We start from the raw sequence: 19941 nt of genomic DNA, 5'->3' as shown, positions 1-19941 counted from the left end.
TGCAATCTCTGCCTTCGCGCTTGAGCAATATACGATTAACTGTGTAATGGGTTTTAACTTTATACGCACCTGATTATAAGAAGAAATAACTTAGCTATTTGACTACCTATGACGTATTGAAAACTAAATTTTATACGCGACCTTTATTTTTTTTAGATTAAGATTTCCTATCTCTAACGGTATTTAAAGAAATTGTAACGAATATTAGGTTTAAAACTATATAGTGTAGTAACTTTAATTGTACTTTTCGTATAAATAAAACTTCGAAGCAAAGTGATAAAACTCGGCGTTTTTTTTGTTATTTTAATACCACAGGATAAGAATTAGTTTAGTTTTTATACTTAGTGACAGTTGGCAGAATTTCCTTGCTGTATTGCAATATATCAGTAACTGTTATTATAATTGGTGTGTTTAATTATTAATTAAGAACTTAAAATCAAAAATAATTAATTTATAAGAAAATGTACACTTATGAACATCAAAAAATAAATATATACATATACTCAAACTCAAACTCAAAATATCTTTATTCAAGTACACTTTTGAATCGTCAAGTTAAATTAATCGTAAATTTACATTTACTACCAGTTCGCAAGTCAAGGGCGTAGAGCGGGTAAGGGGGCGTCCATAAATTACGTGAGGTGTTTTTTCAAATTTTTTGTACCTCCCTCCCCCCCTGGTGAGATGTCGTGAGATTTTATGCAACCCCCTCCCCCATCCGCCAATCTCACGTGAGATTTTTCAAAATGTGGGTTTCTTACGTAAACGCGTTGGATTGTTATTGTAAAAAGAAAATAAATTGCTTCGTGCTTTTATTTACGACTTAAACAAAATAAGTGAAATGTTGAGCGTTTAGGTATGGAGTTAGCGGGAAGTTGCAGATATAGCCTTTAGGGTCAACCGTTTTCCTAAGTTTTTTTTAATCAGAAAAAAAAATTGCGTGATATTTGCCGAGACCCCCCCTCTCTCCAACGTAAGATTAAATGAGATTTGACTCGACCCCCTCCCCCCCTTAAACACCTCACGTAATTTATGGACGCCCCCTAAGAAGAACTGGCAAGAAACTTTCCGCCACTCTTTTTAATCGCCAGGTATTGAAATGCTTCTAATTTTGCATTTACTGCCAGTTCTCAAATCAAGGGCGTAGAACGGAAGAGAAGAACTGGAGAAGAACTGAAACTAGGTTTTTACGCACCACTAAACAGACAGATAGAAAGATTAATCTCCTGCAGGACCCAAACGATCTTAATATTTCTTCGGACCGCCCATCTAATTATAGGATTCTGTTATCACTCTCTTAGGTTCCTTTTCTTTCCTGTCTATATTATATATTGTAGTTTATTTTGTAATTTTTATCCATTACATTATGTTATATTATAACTAAGCATTATGTTGGTGAATGCTATCCGCACCTATTATCGAGGCCACATTTATTATAGTTTGTGTAACTTAATTCTTTTTATTTTCTTATGTGTGGCCGTTTTGGTGAGACTATAAATTAATAAAACGAATTTTACATAATTACCATTAGATAGTACTGACATGATAGTCTAAAATAGTAAGTATTCTACTCATTAATAGATGTCGTGTTATTTAACTTGTAGTTTAAGCATTATGACGCTAGATGGCGTGTTAATACAATGCAGAAAGTAGATTAGTATTTTATCTACTCATTTATAGATGTCGTCAAATTAAAAATATTATTTACAGATAAAATAAAATTAATATATTGTAGGCATAAGATTTTCTACTCATTGATAGATGTCATTAAAATACAATAAATCTTTTCGAAATAAATTTTTTCGAAAATAAAAATGCGAAACTCACTTCTATATATATAAAAATGAACCTATTTAAAATTAAATATTAATATTTAAGACAAAACATTAAAATATATACATTGTCTTTACGAACCTCACAGTAAATGATGTACATATATATTTGTTTCGATTTTGACAGTCATTAAAAGAAAATTGGTTTACGTTTTAAGGGAAGCCCCTCATAAAGTATCATTAACTGAAACCCTTAATAGGTATATGGTATTATTGTCATATAGAGGTGGTTAAACTTTAAAGGGCAGTTTAAACATGGAGCCTATGGGTTCTTATAAAACTATTGTAATACAACACTGCTCTAAAAAAAAATACAACTATATAGTTACTTAAATGCCTATTCACCTGTTGCTTTGCTTTGTTATAACTACGAGCGGTAACTTTGTTTTAAATATACGCTGTCCACAATAACCTGGTGTTTGATTTTTCTGGTTAGGTTTTTTTTTAAATATACATGTGTCTTTACTAAGACATCATGGAACATTACAATCTAGCCTAACTTAACACTAGTAAGTAATTTAAGTCTTACCTAATTTACTAATAAGGATCTTTCTGGTTAGGTTTGATTTTTTCACCCACACATTATTTCGGTTGGTTTGCACATACGAACATTAGACCAGTCTTCAAAAATATAAAAGAGCTGTTGTAAAAGTATATATTTCACACGGAGGACAATGGCAATGGTTAGTGTTGAGACTTAGTACGTGTGCTCAAATACATAAATGATCGCTGAGGAAGAAGTGCGAGGGGTTGAAGTTGCCACAAAAGGCTGTGTAGGCTGTAATCACTAATGGGTGTCTAAAAATATCTGTATAAACAAATAGTTGTTGGTTTTGGCACGTACCTTTAACGATTTTGTGTGGGAGAATGTTCGCATGTATTTTTGTAGGGTGAATTCTAAAAATGACTACGGTTCATTTAAGGCTCATGTGTCCGAAAGATGCATAACTTTTGAGTTTATCTACCTATTATCTGTAGTCTTATAAAAAATCCTAGTTATATTATTTTAATAGTTTGTCTCTTTCTGTTAAATTGTATTTATTTAGGTCCGTTCGCAAAATCAACAGCTTGCTTCTAATTTTAATACCATTGCTATAAATTCACTTATGGGCGCAAATCAAATTGTAGTATTTCTTTTAATTGTTTTTCTCGTAACAAATAAGCCATGCGTTTTTTTTAAATTATTTAAGAAAACTTACATAAACCAACGTAATATGCAACTCTATCGAAACGAAATAATAAATAACTGAAATATACAAGTTTAGTTGTTTAATATTTGTATTGTTATAATAATAATTTAAATGTACCTAATAATAATAGTAATTTATTTAAACGTTTTAGTTAAAAAAATATGCAAAATAACACAATTTTTTTAAAAAGATTATATTTTTTTTAATTAAAAAAACTTAACTTTTAATTTGACTGACGTAATCTATTTCTATATTTATAGATTATAGAAAGTACGTGAATCAAGGGAGAAGTAACTTCTAGAACGTAAGTATTTTTAATACTACGCAGCAGCAAATAATTTAACAAAATTTAAGAAAATGTCAATAGTAAAACTTCGATTATACACATTTATTCTTATTTGCTTAAATATTTCTTTTATTTAGGAGAAACAGGCACATAAATACACATGTAACAAATACAAGTTATAATTAGAGCTTCTACAATTTGCTCCACAGAAAATATAAGTTAAAACAAATAAATAATGCAAATAATAAGTAATTAAAAATACTGCATAGTATGTATTCGTAATTATTATTCAGATATGACAGGAGATTACTTTTTTGTGATAGAATCATACTTATAATAAATTCCTCCGAATGGATTTCTTAAGATATTTTTCATTTGTTTTCCCTGACTATTTAACATGTTATAGGTTATTTTTCGATGTTTTAACCAGCGATTATACAAAAATTACATTTTTTTAAGTTACAGGAGACTTGCCTGATGTTAAGTGATACCGAGATATATACACATAACTTCATTTACACACAGATATTTTTGTCAATCAACCTCTTTTTCTTATTATTTTTTTTTATTTTGCTTTAATATTTTCATTTTTTATTCAGAGGGTTCGCGAGTGCCTTGCCGGTATTTTAATATTTATGACGAAAGTTAGATCTATTAAACTTTCATTATTACTAGTATTTATTTTTAATTTATAATAGAATATAATATGTTTTTGCATGTGACTTAGAAAATACAGATTCACAAAGCACAGAACACTATATGACCAAAATTATACAACTGAGAAGTTTCTATATGATAGTCGAATTATTGGTAACGCGCGTAACTTTGTGCTATGATTGAATTAACACAGATTAAAACATGGAACACAGCCAGTAAATAAGAGACCGAAATTAAATATTTTTGTATTTTTTTTTGTTTAGTCAAATCATTTTTTCCCCATCACGCTGGCCGGCCTCACCGGGCGGTGCAGGAAGATTACTTGAGCCGGTCTGGGTCTAGCAGGTTGGTCTAGTTACCTCTGGATCGATGGAGCGGAAATCCTGCTGAAAGACAGCAATTAGACGCCAGCAGCCAGCAGACTGTCAGGACAGGGAGTTTTCCTATTGGAGGCGAAGATTTTGGGTAGCAGAGCTAGCGGAGTGAGTATAGTCATATCTTTATATGTAGATATATATATAAATGACTTAGGTACTAGTAAAAGGCTTATTAGTTAGTGTCACCGATAACTACTGCTGTCAAACTTTAGCCATGCAATTTAATAAAAGCATTTAGGTATTTCCGTAAAAGTAATATATTGTGTAAACTAATAACTTATGTAACCTGCTTTTTTATATTTTTGTATAAGATAACGAAGTGTACTAAATAAATAAACATATTCAAGTACCTTTTGAAAGGGGCAACTAGTCATTTTTTTAAATATTATTATCTTGTAATTTTGAACAAACCGTGTACCTACACTTAGAAAAGTGCCTTTTTAAAAGGCCTAATCGAAATAACTGATTTGACTTGACAGATTATTTTACATGCTAAACCAATTTCAAACAAAATTACAGGTACTAATTAAGAGGCCCCAGTAGAATCCCAGATTCGAACCTCTCGAACGTGTCCTTGTAGAAACTACCCGAGGTAGTTTTAGTGGGTATTGCCCACCCAGCCTCTGAATAGCAGAATGGTGAGGGTGAAGTCCCATCCGTGCTTATAAATTTCCACCACGGATATTAAAAAAGGCCCTTATTATGTGTAAAATCAGGCGTCAGTTCCTATAGCTAGGATTAAATCAAAACAATGCATTCACTATATTAACAACGCGTCAAACAATTCATCAATAAAATCCAATATGGCTGTCCAATGTTCATTTTAAATTGAACAATAAGCATTCATGTACAGTGTCTATCGTTCCTATCCTTAACCACTCGAGCTGTCAAAGCCAATAGAATAAAACAGTTATCTTCACAATACATTATTACTTATCTCAATAACATGAAACCTGGGCCCTATTTTATTATAAAGTGCATTGTCTATAGCCCACTCGACCGCCGAACGTAAATAATTTAACTGTCTTAAAAGATTCAAAAATAGTTTCTAACATTGCCCCCCTAATATGTACACCATTTGTCAGGCCATAAGTCCATAACTGGATTTAAACTGCGCTTTCGAGACCACGCCTACAAGTATATATAACCGTCTCTGTTTAATATACCCGTATGGACACATTTAGCATATACGCGTCTCGCTCTACCAAATAATCGACAATGTGTTTAGTTTCAATCTACCAGGATAAGAAGGTTGTAAGTAAACTATTATACATTATGAAATTAAGCTTTATGATGTTGTAGTGACGTTCTTTTTCCTTAGTCAAATGGGCTAAGGGGTGATGTGGGAACGGGACAGAAAAGGACAGAATGACTGCGTTAAAGTTACTGAGTCCAAACGAGTTTTTATGTTTGGAAATCGTATTAAGCTTTTGTCGGAAACTGTTCCACTCAACGGGCATAGTTGAGTTGCGGACAAACTATCGTTTGAAGAGGTGGGGCTGATTGGCTCATTCTGTCATTGCGCGCGAATCGAGTGTTCGGAATTCAAACATTGTCAATTGTGTTCGAAATTTGAAATGTTTTTGTGAACATTAGTGCAAGTGTTCGAAAATGTCGTCGTTACATTCTGATGATGATCAGGAGGAGATAAATGTAGATTCTGACAGCAGACTTTCCGGCCAGTGCGACAGAAGTGGTTCCGAAGACCATGACTCCGACTACCACGACAGATACCGCGACTCACCCCATATCACCGAAACCCAACCGCGGGTCAACTTACCATTTAGCATATCGAGACTATTAGGAAAACAATTTGACATAGACAAACGTAATTCTGGTGAGAGTGACGAAAGAAGTGATCAGGACACAGAGTCTGAAAGTGCCAGGGATGATGGGAAGGACAATTTAGCTTTGAATTTCGCCCATAACCCTATGTATACGAACTCTGGGTTATTGTTACGGCCCGGGTTAGGTATTGGTGGTGGGTATGGGTTTTCCAGCAACCCAGGGGTTGTGAGGGTGCCAGCTCATAGAGCCTTGGGTGCGTTGGGGGCTTGGGGGGTGGCTCTGGATCCTATGAGGCAGGCAGCCGCCGCGGCCTTTGCACACCAAGTTGTTAAGGATAGATTAAATGGTGAGTAACTTTTTTTTATAATAAAATATACAATATTTTTTTATTCCCCTAGAACTGACCTGCAATCCAGTAAGATGCAGGAAACCCCCGATTGATAAAGAAAAAAAAAATTAATGTAGTACCTTTGGATATAAAATTTTAATTAGGTATCTGAATTAAGATGATGGCGATTAATAAATACGAGTATACAATCGAGCCAATAGTAAAATCGTGTTGTGTTCTGAAAAAAATGCGACCATAGTAATCTTTTTTTCGATTCTAATTTCTATGAAATGGCAACTTTAAGTAGCGCCTAAACTTTATTGACTTGTTTTTATATAAGCATTAATATATTGAATATTGGAATACGTACCAGTATGTAACCTGTTATGTTAAGTAATTTATCATTAAAAAAAAATGATACAACATAAAAAAAGCTCTTTTACTTAGGCTCCTGACAACTAAACTAATACAATAATAAATCGCAAATGCAAAGAAATTATCTTTCTCATAATGTCAAACGTAAAGCTTTTAAATTTCGAATTGTAATCTCAAACCGATAAATCACTTTAAGTATGCACCTATGTAAATCTGTGACCGAATACAGATTAAAAACATTTTTTTTTAATCCTTTGAAAAGTGGCAATGTCCGGAATTATCTGTTGCGTGTGTCACTATCGAAGGACTGTTTTTTGGGTAAAATAGAATTTTTTGCCTTTTTTGTATCCTCTCGAGACGCCTACGTTATAATTTGTCGCGCCGAGAGTCGCAAGGGTAATTTAGAACTTTTTTTCAAAGGAAAATTTGTTTTTTAGCGTGTAAGTAGCTAATCGGTGTTGGCATGGCAAATACAGTGATGTGTCGTATTTTTTTCATTGAATATAGCCGCGTAGCAATTAACTTTGATATTAAAATGGGCTAAGATGTAAGTATTATTTAAGGAATAACACTATGTGCTAGATGTGTAATAGCTAGTAGTTAAGAAGGTAATTAATACATATTATAAACAAAGATAAGTACCTAATAGGTAGGTATATATCAACCTTTACAATAACCTACAGTAGCTATCTATGGTTTTTGTTTCATGTCATTTCGCTAACAAATTAACGATACAAGACTGTAACTATTTGAAGTTTTAATAACTAAAAGAGTTAGACCATAAAAGTACCGATTCTAATCAACACAAACGATTGTATTTTAAGCCATTATCACAGTCAAAATCGTTTGTTTTTGCGAATCTCGACGCGTGTAGACCTCCCGTGTTGTTTTTTCGACCGCAACGGAAGTGCGGACGCCTGTAATTGAGATAGTTGCGTGAATTGGCAACACTGGACACGGAACTCCTTTGTCATCTTAGCGCCAATAATTTGACATTTGAAATAAGAACATCCGCTCCGATGATTTACTTTTTTGTAGGCTGACAATGACACCTCTATTTTTTCTTTTATACCTTTTTGAACTTTGGGTTTTGGGTTTTGAATTTAGAAATTTAAAATAAAATACACACTGCAATAGGTTATATAGTAATAGACTTTTATGAAATATCTAGCTAGAATTGAACTATCATATTTATATTTTGTTAAAAATATTAATTACCTTATTAACATAATTTAAATCCAAACGATCGCAATTTACTAATTAATTCACTAAATTTTAAAGTACTTCCGGAATTCTTATTAGATTTATTATTTAAATTTAGAATTTTTGTTTGACAGTTCAAGCTCAAATTTGGCTTAAGAATTTAATGAATTTGTCAATCCAACATCGCTTGTTCTATGTTTGATTGTCATTTCTCACAATCTACAGGGTCGTCTACCTTTACATAATCGTTTGTCAGTCTATAATCTGTGGTACAAGAAAATTGTGTTATCTGGAGCGTATCTAAACAGACTGCTTAGGTTCCGTTTGCGGTCACTTAGCTGCTCAACACGAAAGTGCTAACTGACTTGGTTAGATGCTTTTTATCTTTTAACAATGAAATATTGCGATTTGTAGAAAATAATAAGAGGAGACACTTATACTACATAGTAATTTCTTAATTGTGTGTGACACAATACGTGCTGTCTTGTGTTCAAGCGGCGAGGGTTTCCCTGATACAGCGGTGGAACTCCAGGTTTAGGTAGGAATAGGTCACTTAGTTCACATCCTGGAGAGACTCTAATCCAATATATTTCTGTAGCCTTTGGCGGGGATTCACTGAAGCACTGTTTTAGCCACTTCACATTATGCGTGTTTTAATTTATTACATTTTCGTTCATAAAAGATGGATGCATGCTAATTATTATCTATCATTGCCAAGAAGTAGCTATAGTTCCTTTAACGTGTTATAAATTACCAGAGAGAAAGGCAATGAACAGAGTCCAATAAACCGAGATGTCTTTGAACGTAAAATATTGCAAAATAGAATTTGAATAATGATTTTCTCCATTATAAAACGTAAACATCAGTTCAATCAACTTTAGGCGTATAATAAAAATTGCTTTAGTTTTGAAATCAATGGAGAGTGTAATAAGCAGTGTAATGGTTAGCGTTTCCTGTTACAGACCGCACTACTTAATAGTCTTTATCATACAATTTACAATAGAAATATTGTTTAAAACACTGGCCGCACTAGATCATCTGAATATTCTTCTTGTAGTGCCACTCCACTTCTGGAGGTTGGCGGTCATACTTCTTCTTATTCTTCGCCAAGCGCATCAGCTTAATAGGTTAGGTTACATTCAATATACCTGAATATTATTTATTCGTACTATAGTTAATTTACTTATGTATTATTATTATATTATATAATAATTTTGTGTGTTCTCATGTTGATATTATTCACAATAGTACCTAGTTATGAATTTAGAAAGATTATTCGCGGTGCAGACTTGCAACCAGAATAACCTAATTTTTTTTTTGTGTCAGTAAGTTTAATAGGTATATGTACATATTATATACTGCATATAATTGTTAATATTTGGTAAACCAGCGCTGAAGATTCCACGAAAATGCTGTGTACAGATCTAATTGGACTTCAGGTTTACAAATGTTATTTAGTGTGTAATAACTGTAGGTATATATTTAACCAATCTGTTTTCTTTTTTTGTACCTTAAATGTAAAAATAAAAAAAATAAATAAATAATAATAATAATTTCTTTATTTAAGCTGAAAATCATAAGTCCAAATGGTTAATATTGTGTTAGTTACACTATTGGCTTAAAATTTATATTAGTAGTTAGCTTTTATATGCTTTTTTATCAAGCAGGAGGCAAACGGGCAGGAGGCTCATCTGATGTTAAATGACACCGCCGACCATGGACACTCACATAGCCAGAAGGCTCGCAAGTGCGTTACCGGCCTTTTAAGAATTGGTACGCTCTTTTCTTGAAGGACCCTAAGTCGAATTGGTTCGGAAATACTTCATTGGGCAGCTCCACATAGTAGCGGCAAAAACTGCCTTAAGAAACGCTGAGTTGTGGAACGACGGACGTCGAGGTGATAGGGATGGTATTTTGTATTCTTTCTTGACGATGATGAAGCTCAGCTATTCAATCATATCATTTAAACAGGGCCCATTTTTTATGAATTTTTAAAATAAATAAATGAGTGGCACTACAACCTTTTTCTGTTTCATGATCATTTGTCAATCTAATAGGCAAGTAGGTGATCAGCCTCCTGTGCCTGATACACAAGCCGGTTTTCTCACGATGATTGTCTCAAAGAAAGTCCATTGATGCACTGCCAGGGTTCGAACCTACGACCTCAGGGATGAGGGTCGCACGCTGAAGCCACTAGGTCATTTTTAATGCTTCTAAAAATTAATTTTCGGACGACGAAATTACACCACTATTTTAAAATATATACTACACTAGCTGTTCCCTGCCACGCTTCGCTGTGGTCCATTGTGATTGAATGGTTGGGAAATGAGAAACACAACAAAGAAAACATTTCAAATGTAAAAAAATAAAAAAAATAAGAATATGATAAGAACAATCCTTGATGCGGATTATATATCATGATAAAAAAAAATATTTTTTATTTTTTGAATATAAATTTAGTTATGAATATAGTGAATTCGAATCGAGAATGATATCATCAATCTGACTTGAATGACGTCATTTGGGTCGGTTACAAATTCGACCTAACCAATTACAATTACATAAATCGTGATGCTATGTGTATATATATGTTAAGTTAGCAAAGTAATCCATTCCGTATTGTTATAAAAATTTCAGAGGCACCCCCTGGTACTAACGCACAAACATATCTTTATTACAGTAGATACATATAGATTAGAATTAAAACTAGCATCACCCATATAATATATTGATAAGTATGCTGAAATTCATAATTATATTTCTATTTACATTATATTTTACCTTCCTTTACCTTAACCTACCTTATAAATCCATACATAAACTAGGTAGTTTATGAGACTTTCATCCGATTTATTATAAGATTTAATTTACAAAAACTAAATAAAATATTGGTACATCCATAGGTCATTGAGAACTCCACTAAATAGCATTAACTAACAATTAATAAATATACGACTCTGAGTAGTCAACAAACTATAGCAGATCAAAACTCATCACACATAATTGACTTATTACAATACAAACATAAGACAAAAGCCTTGAATTGCGGTTTTACAATTTCAATCTAAAATAAACTTTAAGTTAGTGAAGTTAAAGTATATTTCACGTTGCCCAGTATTAAGGCAAAACTATTTTGTAATATAATAAAATCCGTTTCAATTCGCAGCCGACACGATTTGTAATTACGAGTAAGTAGGTCGGGTTTTTTTTATTATATATAAATAGTCACATCAATTGATAAGTGATGTGACTATTTATTATTGATAAGTGTAACCAAAATATAATAAGTACAAAAATATAAAAAATTTAAAGAATGGTTTCACATATCTTGAAGACATTATGTTAGGTATAGAGTATAGACAACATACATAACATTCAACGACCCTTAAAATTTAATTTAAAAGACAACAGAAGTCATTATAACTAAATCTTAACGTTCAACCAGTAATTTGCAAAGAAAGTTATTTAAACTCAAACTCAAAATATCTTTATTCATGTAGGTAAACAAGTACACTTTTGAATTGTCAGAAAGAAGTTAAAATGTAAGTGAAAAGAAGTGTAAATTTACATTTACTACCAGTTCGTAAGTTAAGGGCGTAGAGCGGGTAAGAAGAACTGGCAAGAAACTTTCCGCCACTCTTTTTAATCGCCAAGTATTGTCATACAAGTTGTTTGAACTGGAGCAAATCAATCCCAAGGATTAGGATCATTTAAGTATTGCTCAAATTTATAAAAAAAACTTTATTGATTCATTTTCGTTTAACGAGGGCTTTGAATTTATTTAGTGATAATTCTCTAATTACGCTTGAGAGTTTGTTGTAAAATTTGGTCAATATTGTACTGTAATAAAGGATTAAAAATATGAAGATATTCCGAAGTTTATTTAATTAAATTATCATAGGAATGGTTTAAATAAAAGGTTATTAGCTATTTCAAACCATATTTGCATTTTATCTAAAATTGTAAACAAAAACTTGCGACGCAAAAAATATTTTTATTACAATCAAATAAACGAAATCTCATATCAACGTTTGAACTTCGCCGACGTTTTAATATTATAATTAATAGCTGTTTGTATATAATTGCTTTACAATATTGTTTATTGACGTTATTTGTGTCCATAAATCCTTGATTATGTAATTGCAAAGCTTAAAAAGGTGTATTAAGAAATCAAATATTTTAGGGATTGATGTCAAAACGCTGTAAATATATCCTTATTATTCATATAAATTCCTTTAACAATACCGACGCCACATATTTAATTTATATTCATTTATCTTGTATTAACAATTAATTGTATTAAACAATAGTTTGATACGGGAATAATCCTAGTATAAAATCACATAAGGCAAATTTTTTAATTGAAACCGTTTCATTCATACTAAATTAAGCGATTAATCACGATGCGGCGGCGCAAGTTCTGGAGATATTACAGTTAATATATTTATTTTACTTATTTACACTTCGTACAGTAGTAATACAGAAATACAGTACCATTAAAATAATTAAATAAAAACGATTGCAACTGGCGCAAGCTAACGCTAAAGCAAACGCTAGCATAGCAAACTGTTTCATATGTAGCTACTAAAAACGTAAGCTAAATAAAAAAAAATCGCGGTGGCATCTAGTATTATTATTTCTTATTGGTAAAACCTTATTGGTAACAATGTACACATTAAACGTCAATATTTAAAAAAACGGAGATCTAAATTTACATAACTAGGTAGGTACTACCAGTTCCCAAAATTAAGCTCTTTTTGAGGCAGTTCAGGATCAGTAGAGGATTTTCCTAACTGAATTAAAAGCCTTCAAGAAAGGAGTGCACCATTCCCATAAAGGTCGACAACATACCCGCGTGTTCATCCTTTCCTATAAAAATGATAAAACTTGGCGGATACTCATGGACGAAGCAAATAATATTGGAACTCATATAGACTATTGGAAAAACAAAATCATCGATACACGATCGTTCCCCGCAAAGCCTTTCTCGTCATTTCCCTCGGGAACCTCATGTTATGAAAATTTGGCTCGATCTTTTCAGTGCGATGATATGCGGTGATATTCTCTTAACACCTTTAGGGTTGAAAGGGTTCTGTGCAAGCATCTAATATTTAAAAGAATAAAACATGTGTGTACACTGTACGTTTCAATAGTTTATTAATAATAATGATTGGTACACGATATCGCGTTTCATTTAATTAAAAATAAGTAATTGAAAATTGTTATAAATTAATTATGAGTTATTACACTTCCGTGTTTAGACAATATTGTGTATGTAATTCCTAATTACTTAATTTACGTTACGCGCATTTACGGTTAAATATTAGTTAAGTATTTATTACATAACTACTTTACACAGCTTTTATTATCACTATGTCCTCTCACAAAACGTCTTTTATTTGATTGATTTTTTATGATATGTTAGTAATATCCAATAAGTCTGTTACAAACGTCATATGATCTAGTATGTTGGATATATTTGTTGTTGATTTCCGACGAATAATAATTATCTGATTGGTAGGCTCTGAACGATCACAAAAATAAGCAGGGACGTGTAAAACTGACGGACGCTTTAGGTACCTACCTAGTTAGGTAGTAAAGCGTCCGTTTTGGTACAGTTGTACCAAAATAATTACAATTCCAAAAGGAGATACAATAATAATTAAGCAAAAACTAAAACAATAATTGTGACTATTTAAGTACAGGAGCTAATCAATATATATACATCGATATATCATAATTCAAAGTCCATTTCCACCTATACTTATATACTGCTAATAACACTTAAATATTCTCTAATACCTAAACATTGTAAACATAATTCTTATAAAAAACTCCATAAAATAAACCGAGAGCTGTTATATTTCATCGCCAATCCATAACGTGCTAGGTTATAAAAGAAGCAATATTTCAAACGTGAAAATATATGGTTTGGGCGGGCGGCGCCTAAAATATTATATTGCAGGCTGCAGACATATTTACATGTAACGTATTCGATACAAGTTATTAATTTTAGTGCACACTTGTTTAGTTATTAAAATATGAATGAAATTAAATTATACGTCTGTGTTCGATGTTGTGCGAAAATCCCGACTAGGTATATATGTTTCTTTATATTTGTACAGTTAACACGGTGAAGAGATAATAGTATTTTTTTACTAGAGTTTAATTATGGAGCTTCATTAATAAGGTTCTACATATATAAGTAACAATTGTAACGCATTGATAGCCTAGAGTCTAAGCTCACGGTTCTGAACCGTCACCCGTCGCTTCACTGTTATGAACAGTGAATAGCTTTCTCCATCTATGTACAAAATTTAAATAGGGTATTAAGTACCTACTTATTGAAATTTAATAGTAAGTAATATTAAATAATAGTGAAAGAAAATATTGATACGTATGATTTAAAAATCGACATGTGTCAGGCACGGATGACTGATCACCTTGTCATTCAAATAAATTAAAGCAGATGAGATACAGATACATGCAGAGAAAAGATTTTGTTTTTGTTTGTAACGCTCTTATAAACATCGATTTCAAATGTTTCACCATTATGCCACATTTTCCTTAAGAGCATAATATATTTCAAAAGTAAATTAATTGTTAATCTGGCCTCTTACATCCGTGAGAAGACTGGCCAGTAGGTTATTATAAAAAAAACAAAAACAGTTTTTATAACTACGAGATACTTGCTTTTTAAAATTTCAATTTTAAACACGCACTCTAAACGAATTATGAACAATTTTAAAGAAAATGTTCAAATTTAATTTTCATTTGGGAGGATCATCTGCAATTAAGCCGTGTAGCGATGACAAGGGACAAAATATTTAATGAGGTGGCGTGTTTGTAATGAGGTTCTCATGTCATTTGCTCGATTGTTTTGGTGGAATTTGTAATCTGTGCGGCGGTCACTGCCTCGGCTTAAATGATACTTTCGTATAAAATACTGTAGGTACTAATTATTAGGTGAAACTAGCGTAATATATATAATCTGAAGATTATGTTATCAGCACTATGGATGTTAAAACAGTTGCAATACAACCTCTAGGGGTGGGATTCTAAAACGAGTCTCGAACTATGGTTTTATATATAAAAATCCTTTATACTTTTGACTTGGTGCTAAGTTTCTGAATGTTACCCTTAGTCTTGACCTCAGCTCTCAGTATATGTATCATTATATTTTTAATAGACAAGCAGTCGTCTGTACCTTACACGTGTTGATGCTTAAATTTATGACATGCCGGTTTCCTCTTGATGCCTTCCCTAGACAAGACAATACCTGCAGCTGAGTTTCATCATTGGACGTCAAGGCAGAATACGAAATTCCACCCGTATCGCCTCAACGTCCGCTGTTCCACAACTGAGCGTTTTTTGCCTCGCACCACCACTTTGTGGAACCAGCTGCCCACTGATGTATTTCCGAACCAATTCGAATTAGGTTCCTTCAAGTAAGGAGCGTACCAATTCTTAAAAGGCCGGCATAGAATTCGCGAGCCCTCTGGCATTGAGAGTGTCCATTGGCGAAGCTATCATTTAACATCAGGTGAGCCTCCTGCCCGTTTGCCCCTTTTCTATAAAAAAAGACAAGAGACTAAGGTTGTAGGGCCACCTTTTTTTATTTGTAAAAAAGATTTGAATTGGAGCAATCCGTTAGTGTCAATCAGGTAATCTGCAGTTTTCTAAAACAACTTGCTTTTTTAAAATTTTAAAAAGTCATTTATTTAGATAAAGTTCTCGTACTTCGGTCAGAAATTCAAAATTTAAAATGACAATTTAAAGTAGATTAATGTAGATTTAAATGAAAACTCAAAATGCCTATTTTAGTGACCAACGAATCAAGTTGAATTAAATACGAACAAACCCCAAAGTCCAAAACTTTTTACCACCGGTAGGCAGTAAGCGCAATTTCACATATTTTAATCCGATTTTTATCCAGCATAACAGTGAGGGGGAAGATGAATGCTCACCATCTAATTGGAGTCTGTCACCTGGGATTACCGCCGCTCGCTCCATCACTCAGATGGTCACATTTGTCTGCACTTCAAGCTAAACTTTACCCCTGAATTATTAAACGTTCTGTTGGGTTTAAACACGTCGAAATTTGAATTTTTAGTAACACGTAAACTGATTGATTTAGATTCGCTTTTGTTTTTCACTTTGTAGGTATCATGTAAATGGTATAATAATTATTAGTGCCTCTACCGACTTGCCTATATGCCATTAAACCAAAATAATTTAGATACAATCAAACAATGTTCAATCAATTTCATCCACAGATTAGATATGTATGATCTGCTTAATCGTCTTGTTTGAGGGAATTAAAATAAAAATCTTCCATCTTGACCACCGTTACATCCGTTAGTTTAATCAGTATTAGGTAAACTAATACAATATTAAATTATACTATACTATTTAAAAGTTTAATCGGTATTTAACAAATACAATACAGTGGTCACAATTAATTATATATCTAATAATAACGTAGATACAATAAAAAAAATAAAAACAATTTGGCAAACAAGGAGGCTCACCTGATGTTAAGTGATACCGCCGCCCATGGACACTCTCAATGCCAGAGGGCTAGCGAGTGCGTTGCCGGCCTTTTAAGAATTGGTACGCTCTTGATCAGTCTCTGGACACAGATCTACATATTTATTAAACGTAGTGCCATAGGGTCGAAATCTAAGCAATTTAATGTTTATTAAACTACTCTACGCACTTTCAACCCTTCACAGTAAACACCCTATAAAATCGCAATCAAACATTGCAATCACATACATCTCAATTATCCGAGCCGACGGTCAAAAAGGCGAAATGGACGGGCAAAAAATGACCGGCCAAAATCTCATACATATTTAAGGTGCTACACGTAGTAACTTCAATCGTGTCTCGTGAAATATTCAGTGGCACTGCACTGTTGCAATTGGAGTCAAACAAACGGTCAGGGGGATTTAAACAAAAAAATACCGTAGTAAAGAGGAATCCTATTCATGAGTGTCAGTATGTTAGTGTGTTCGTTTCGTAGCGTTTTAACAAGTCTTCACTCTTGAAGGAAAATATATAAGCCATAGTACTAAATAGAAGATTGTGATTCGCCAACTTTATCTACTGACTCTACCGTCCTTGGAGGTTCCGAGAAATTAGATAGGATTAAATTATTAATTTAATTGTCAAAACTATCAATCGATTCCATTTATCATTCTGTACAATGAAATATTATTGAATTTAATTTTTACAAATTACTTTACATTAATAAAATAAACATTCTGCGTTCTCGATGCCTTAGCCGAGACTAAATGTTTCAATAAAAGGCCGTTTAACGAATGTACTATTGTAAACAAACTGTCAATAATATACTTAGTATTTATAAAATATTTATGTCAAAATTTTACATATTCTAATCATATGTATACAGTACACACTATAACCACATGATATTGTTTTCAAAAGATATCCTTCAAACATAATTCGAATATCATTCGAAATTTGAATATGATAAATCATAGACAATGCGATGTGAAGGAGGGTTATCCCGAGGGATGGTATCATAAAAGTATTAGGGAAAGGAATAAAAGGTTAAACCCTTTCAAAGTTAATTTGTTTGTTAATTTTTCTCGCCCCTTTATTAAGATTAGGGATATAATTGTAAAGCAATTACGCGTTCTTTTGAGTTTTATTTAGCGAGTGATCTTCTAATTATGACATTTTAAATTCGTATTTAAAAATGGAATGTTGGCAGCTTGATGATTAACTTGTTATTACATCATTTGTAATCTGTTTTCTGTTTTAATCTCTAAATGAAATATCCTATAATATAAAGTAGTTTATATTTTTTTATCAGCGCAATCTGTTAGATAAAAAAGTAAGTTTACATAATTATGTGGCTCTATTCAAAGACTTCTCAGACCAAGTAGATGTATAAATCGTAAAAGACAATTAAAATATTTTTTTACCGGTTTTACCAAGTTATAAACACATGTTTTATTTAAATTTTACATTCAAAAGTCTCTCTTAAGTGCCACCATAACCTATTATATAGAGTGTATCGAGATATCACCAATTGTCTGCGTATAAAAACAAATAAAATTGTCCAATAAACACACAAAGTTACTTCATGGCATGTCGGGGTGGAAAAGGGTGGGTTAATACGATTTGGTAGGTCGTAATCTGGTTAGGAGATGATTCATGCGTTGCTATAAATATGGTTTGTGTTCCTTAATGGTTGCTTTTTCAATTACTGTATGAAGGGAAAATCTTAGCTTGAACAGTACATATAGGAGATACCTTTGAGTATTAAATTTAGACGTATTATAATTGTCTATGGACAAGGTTAAATATTTTTTTATATATATTACAAATTGGACTGGTGAATGTTTTATTACAGTCTAAACGCATATTAACAAATAACCCTAAAAAGTCCCTTGACACTATGGCAGGGGTGTATACCGGAAAAAAACGAATTACAAAATAATAACATTAAAATAATTAATTGGGCCTAACATACCTTCAAATATTACGTGACAATCCAATTAGCTAAAATAATACTGCGATCATAAATATTGCAAATAGGGTTATTAAGTTTAATTTACCATTGTCTTAAAACAGCCATGTATCATGCACCCTTACAAATTACATTATTTGTGGTCACGTGAAGCCGCCATTACGTCTCCCGACCAATGGGAGCGCGCCATTTAATGGGATTCTATTTTTGAAAATATGAAACGCGAACACGATTTTCATTGGCGTTGCCTTAAATACTAAAAGCAATTAGGTAATTTAATTTTAAATTTACGTGCTGTGGTATTGTATTGAATTACAATATTTTAATGGTACCTACATAGGAAAGCGATATGTTTCTATGGCTAAGTGTAGTGTAATTGGGTACCAAGCCGTGGGTGGGAATAATATCTGGTTTTTGATTCAATTCCATATTCAAAAATGGAAACTAGGCAAATGTCAAAGTCCCGCGATTCAGGTTACCACAGATTAAGATTAATTTTAAAGGATAATCTACTATTTTTGTCTATATTTAAGTCCGTAGTAATTTGCAATTGAAAATTGCATCCAGCCAAATCATGGTCAATCATTGAATTAATGTTTAAAATTATATTAAATTACATAATATGACATTGAATATAATACTGGTTAATCGACCACTTAAATTATTTCTAATAAAATAATCATACAAAAATAATGAGATATCGTGTCCGCTATATTCCCGGCTACGTGAGTGTATAAGAAATATATTATCTTTGTATATATATATATATATATAATACTCTTGTAATAGTGTTTCTAACTAAAATCATCTGAAGTGGCTTGACCGATTTTTATGAAATAGGTATGTATTCTGTAGCTGCCGCGAATTTCGTTTCGCCTTAATATGATTTTTTTACTAAGCCTGTTAAGTACACTAGATACAAATACATGGAACACTTTCCTATGCTACCACATAGTGACTGTTCGCTTTTCTAGAATAAAAACCTAATAACTAAATAAAACATTTTTTTTCAAATTCAAGGACTAAAACAAATAAGAAATACTCCAATTGGACCAGCCATCTTTGTTCGTTCTTTTTTTTTTCATTTTTTCAGCTATCTAAGCTTGACCATTTTTTTTTTATTTTACGTATAACTCTTTGCATTACTCATTATATTTATATTAAACCAAAATATTCATTATCAATACTTTATATAACAATACATAGTTTGCCGTGTAAGCATTTTTTTTGTTTAATGTGTAAAGTAAGATAAAAAATACTTCATCATTTAATAAGACTTGAAAACACCTGTGATAACTGTACCATCATCGTGAATATAAAGTTTAAAATAATATTTAATAGAAAATTCTATATCCAAAACGATCCGAATCCAAAAAGTCATTAAAATACTTATAATTAAAACTG

At 32.2% G+C, this 19941-nt stretch overlaps 1 protein-coding gene across 1 annotated transcript in view; it reads left to right on the top strand.

Moving 5' to 3' along the window:
• The first annotated feature begins 5780 nt into the window (after positions 1-5780).
• The window catches only part of LOC125054926 (T-cell leukemia homeobox protein 2), a 29049-nt gene continuing 14888 nt past the window's right edge, over positions 5781-19941 (top strand). The window contains exon 1 of the mRNA XM_047657076.1: positions 5781-6476. Within this exon, the coding sequence (XP_047513032.1) occupies positions 5954-6476 (523 nt within the window). The 5' untranslated portion in view covers positions 5781-5953. The remainder of the gene's footprint in view (positions 6477-19941) is intronic.

The sequence above is a fragment of the Pieris napi genome, chromosome 12, assembly GCF_905475465.1.
Source record: "Pieris napi chromosome 12, ilPieNapi1.2, whole genome shotgun sequence".
NCBI lineage: Eukaryota > Metazoa > Arthropoda > Insecta > Lepidoptera > Pieridae > Pieris > Pieris napi.
Note: the sequence above shows the minus strand (reverse complement) of the source record. Positions and strands in the feature narration are given on the sequence as shown.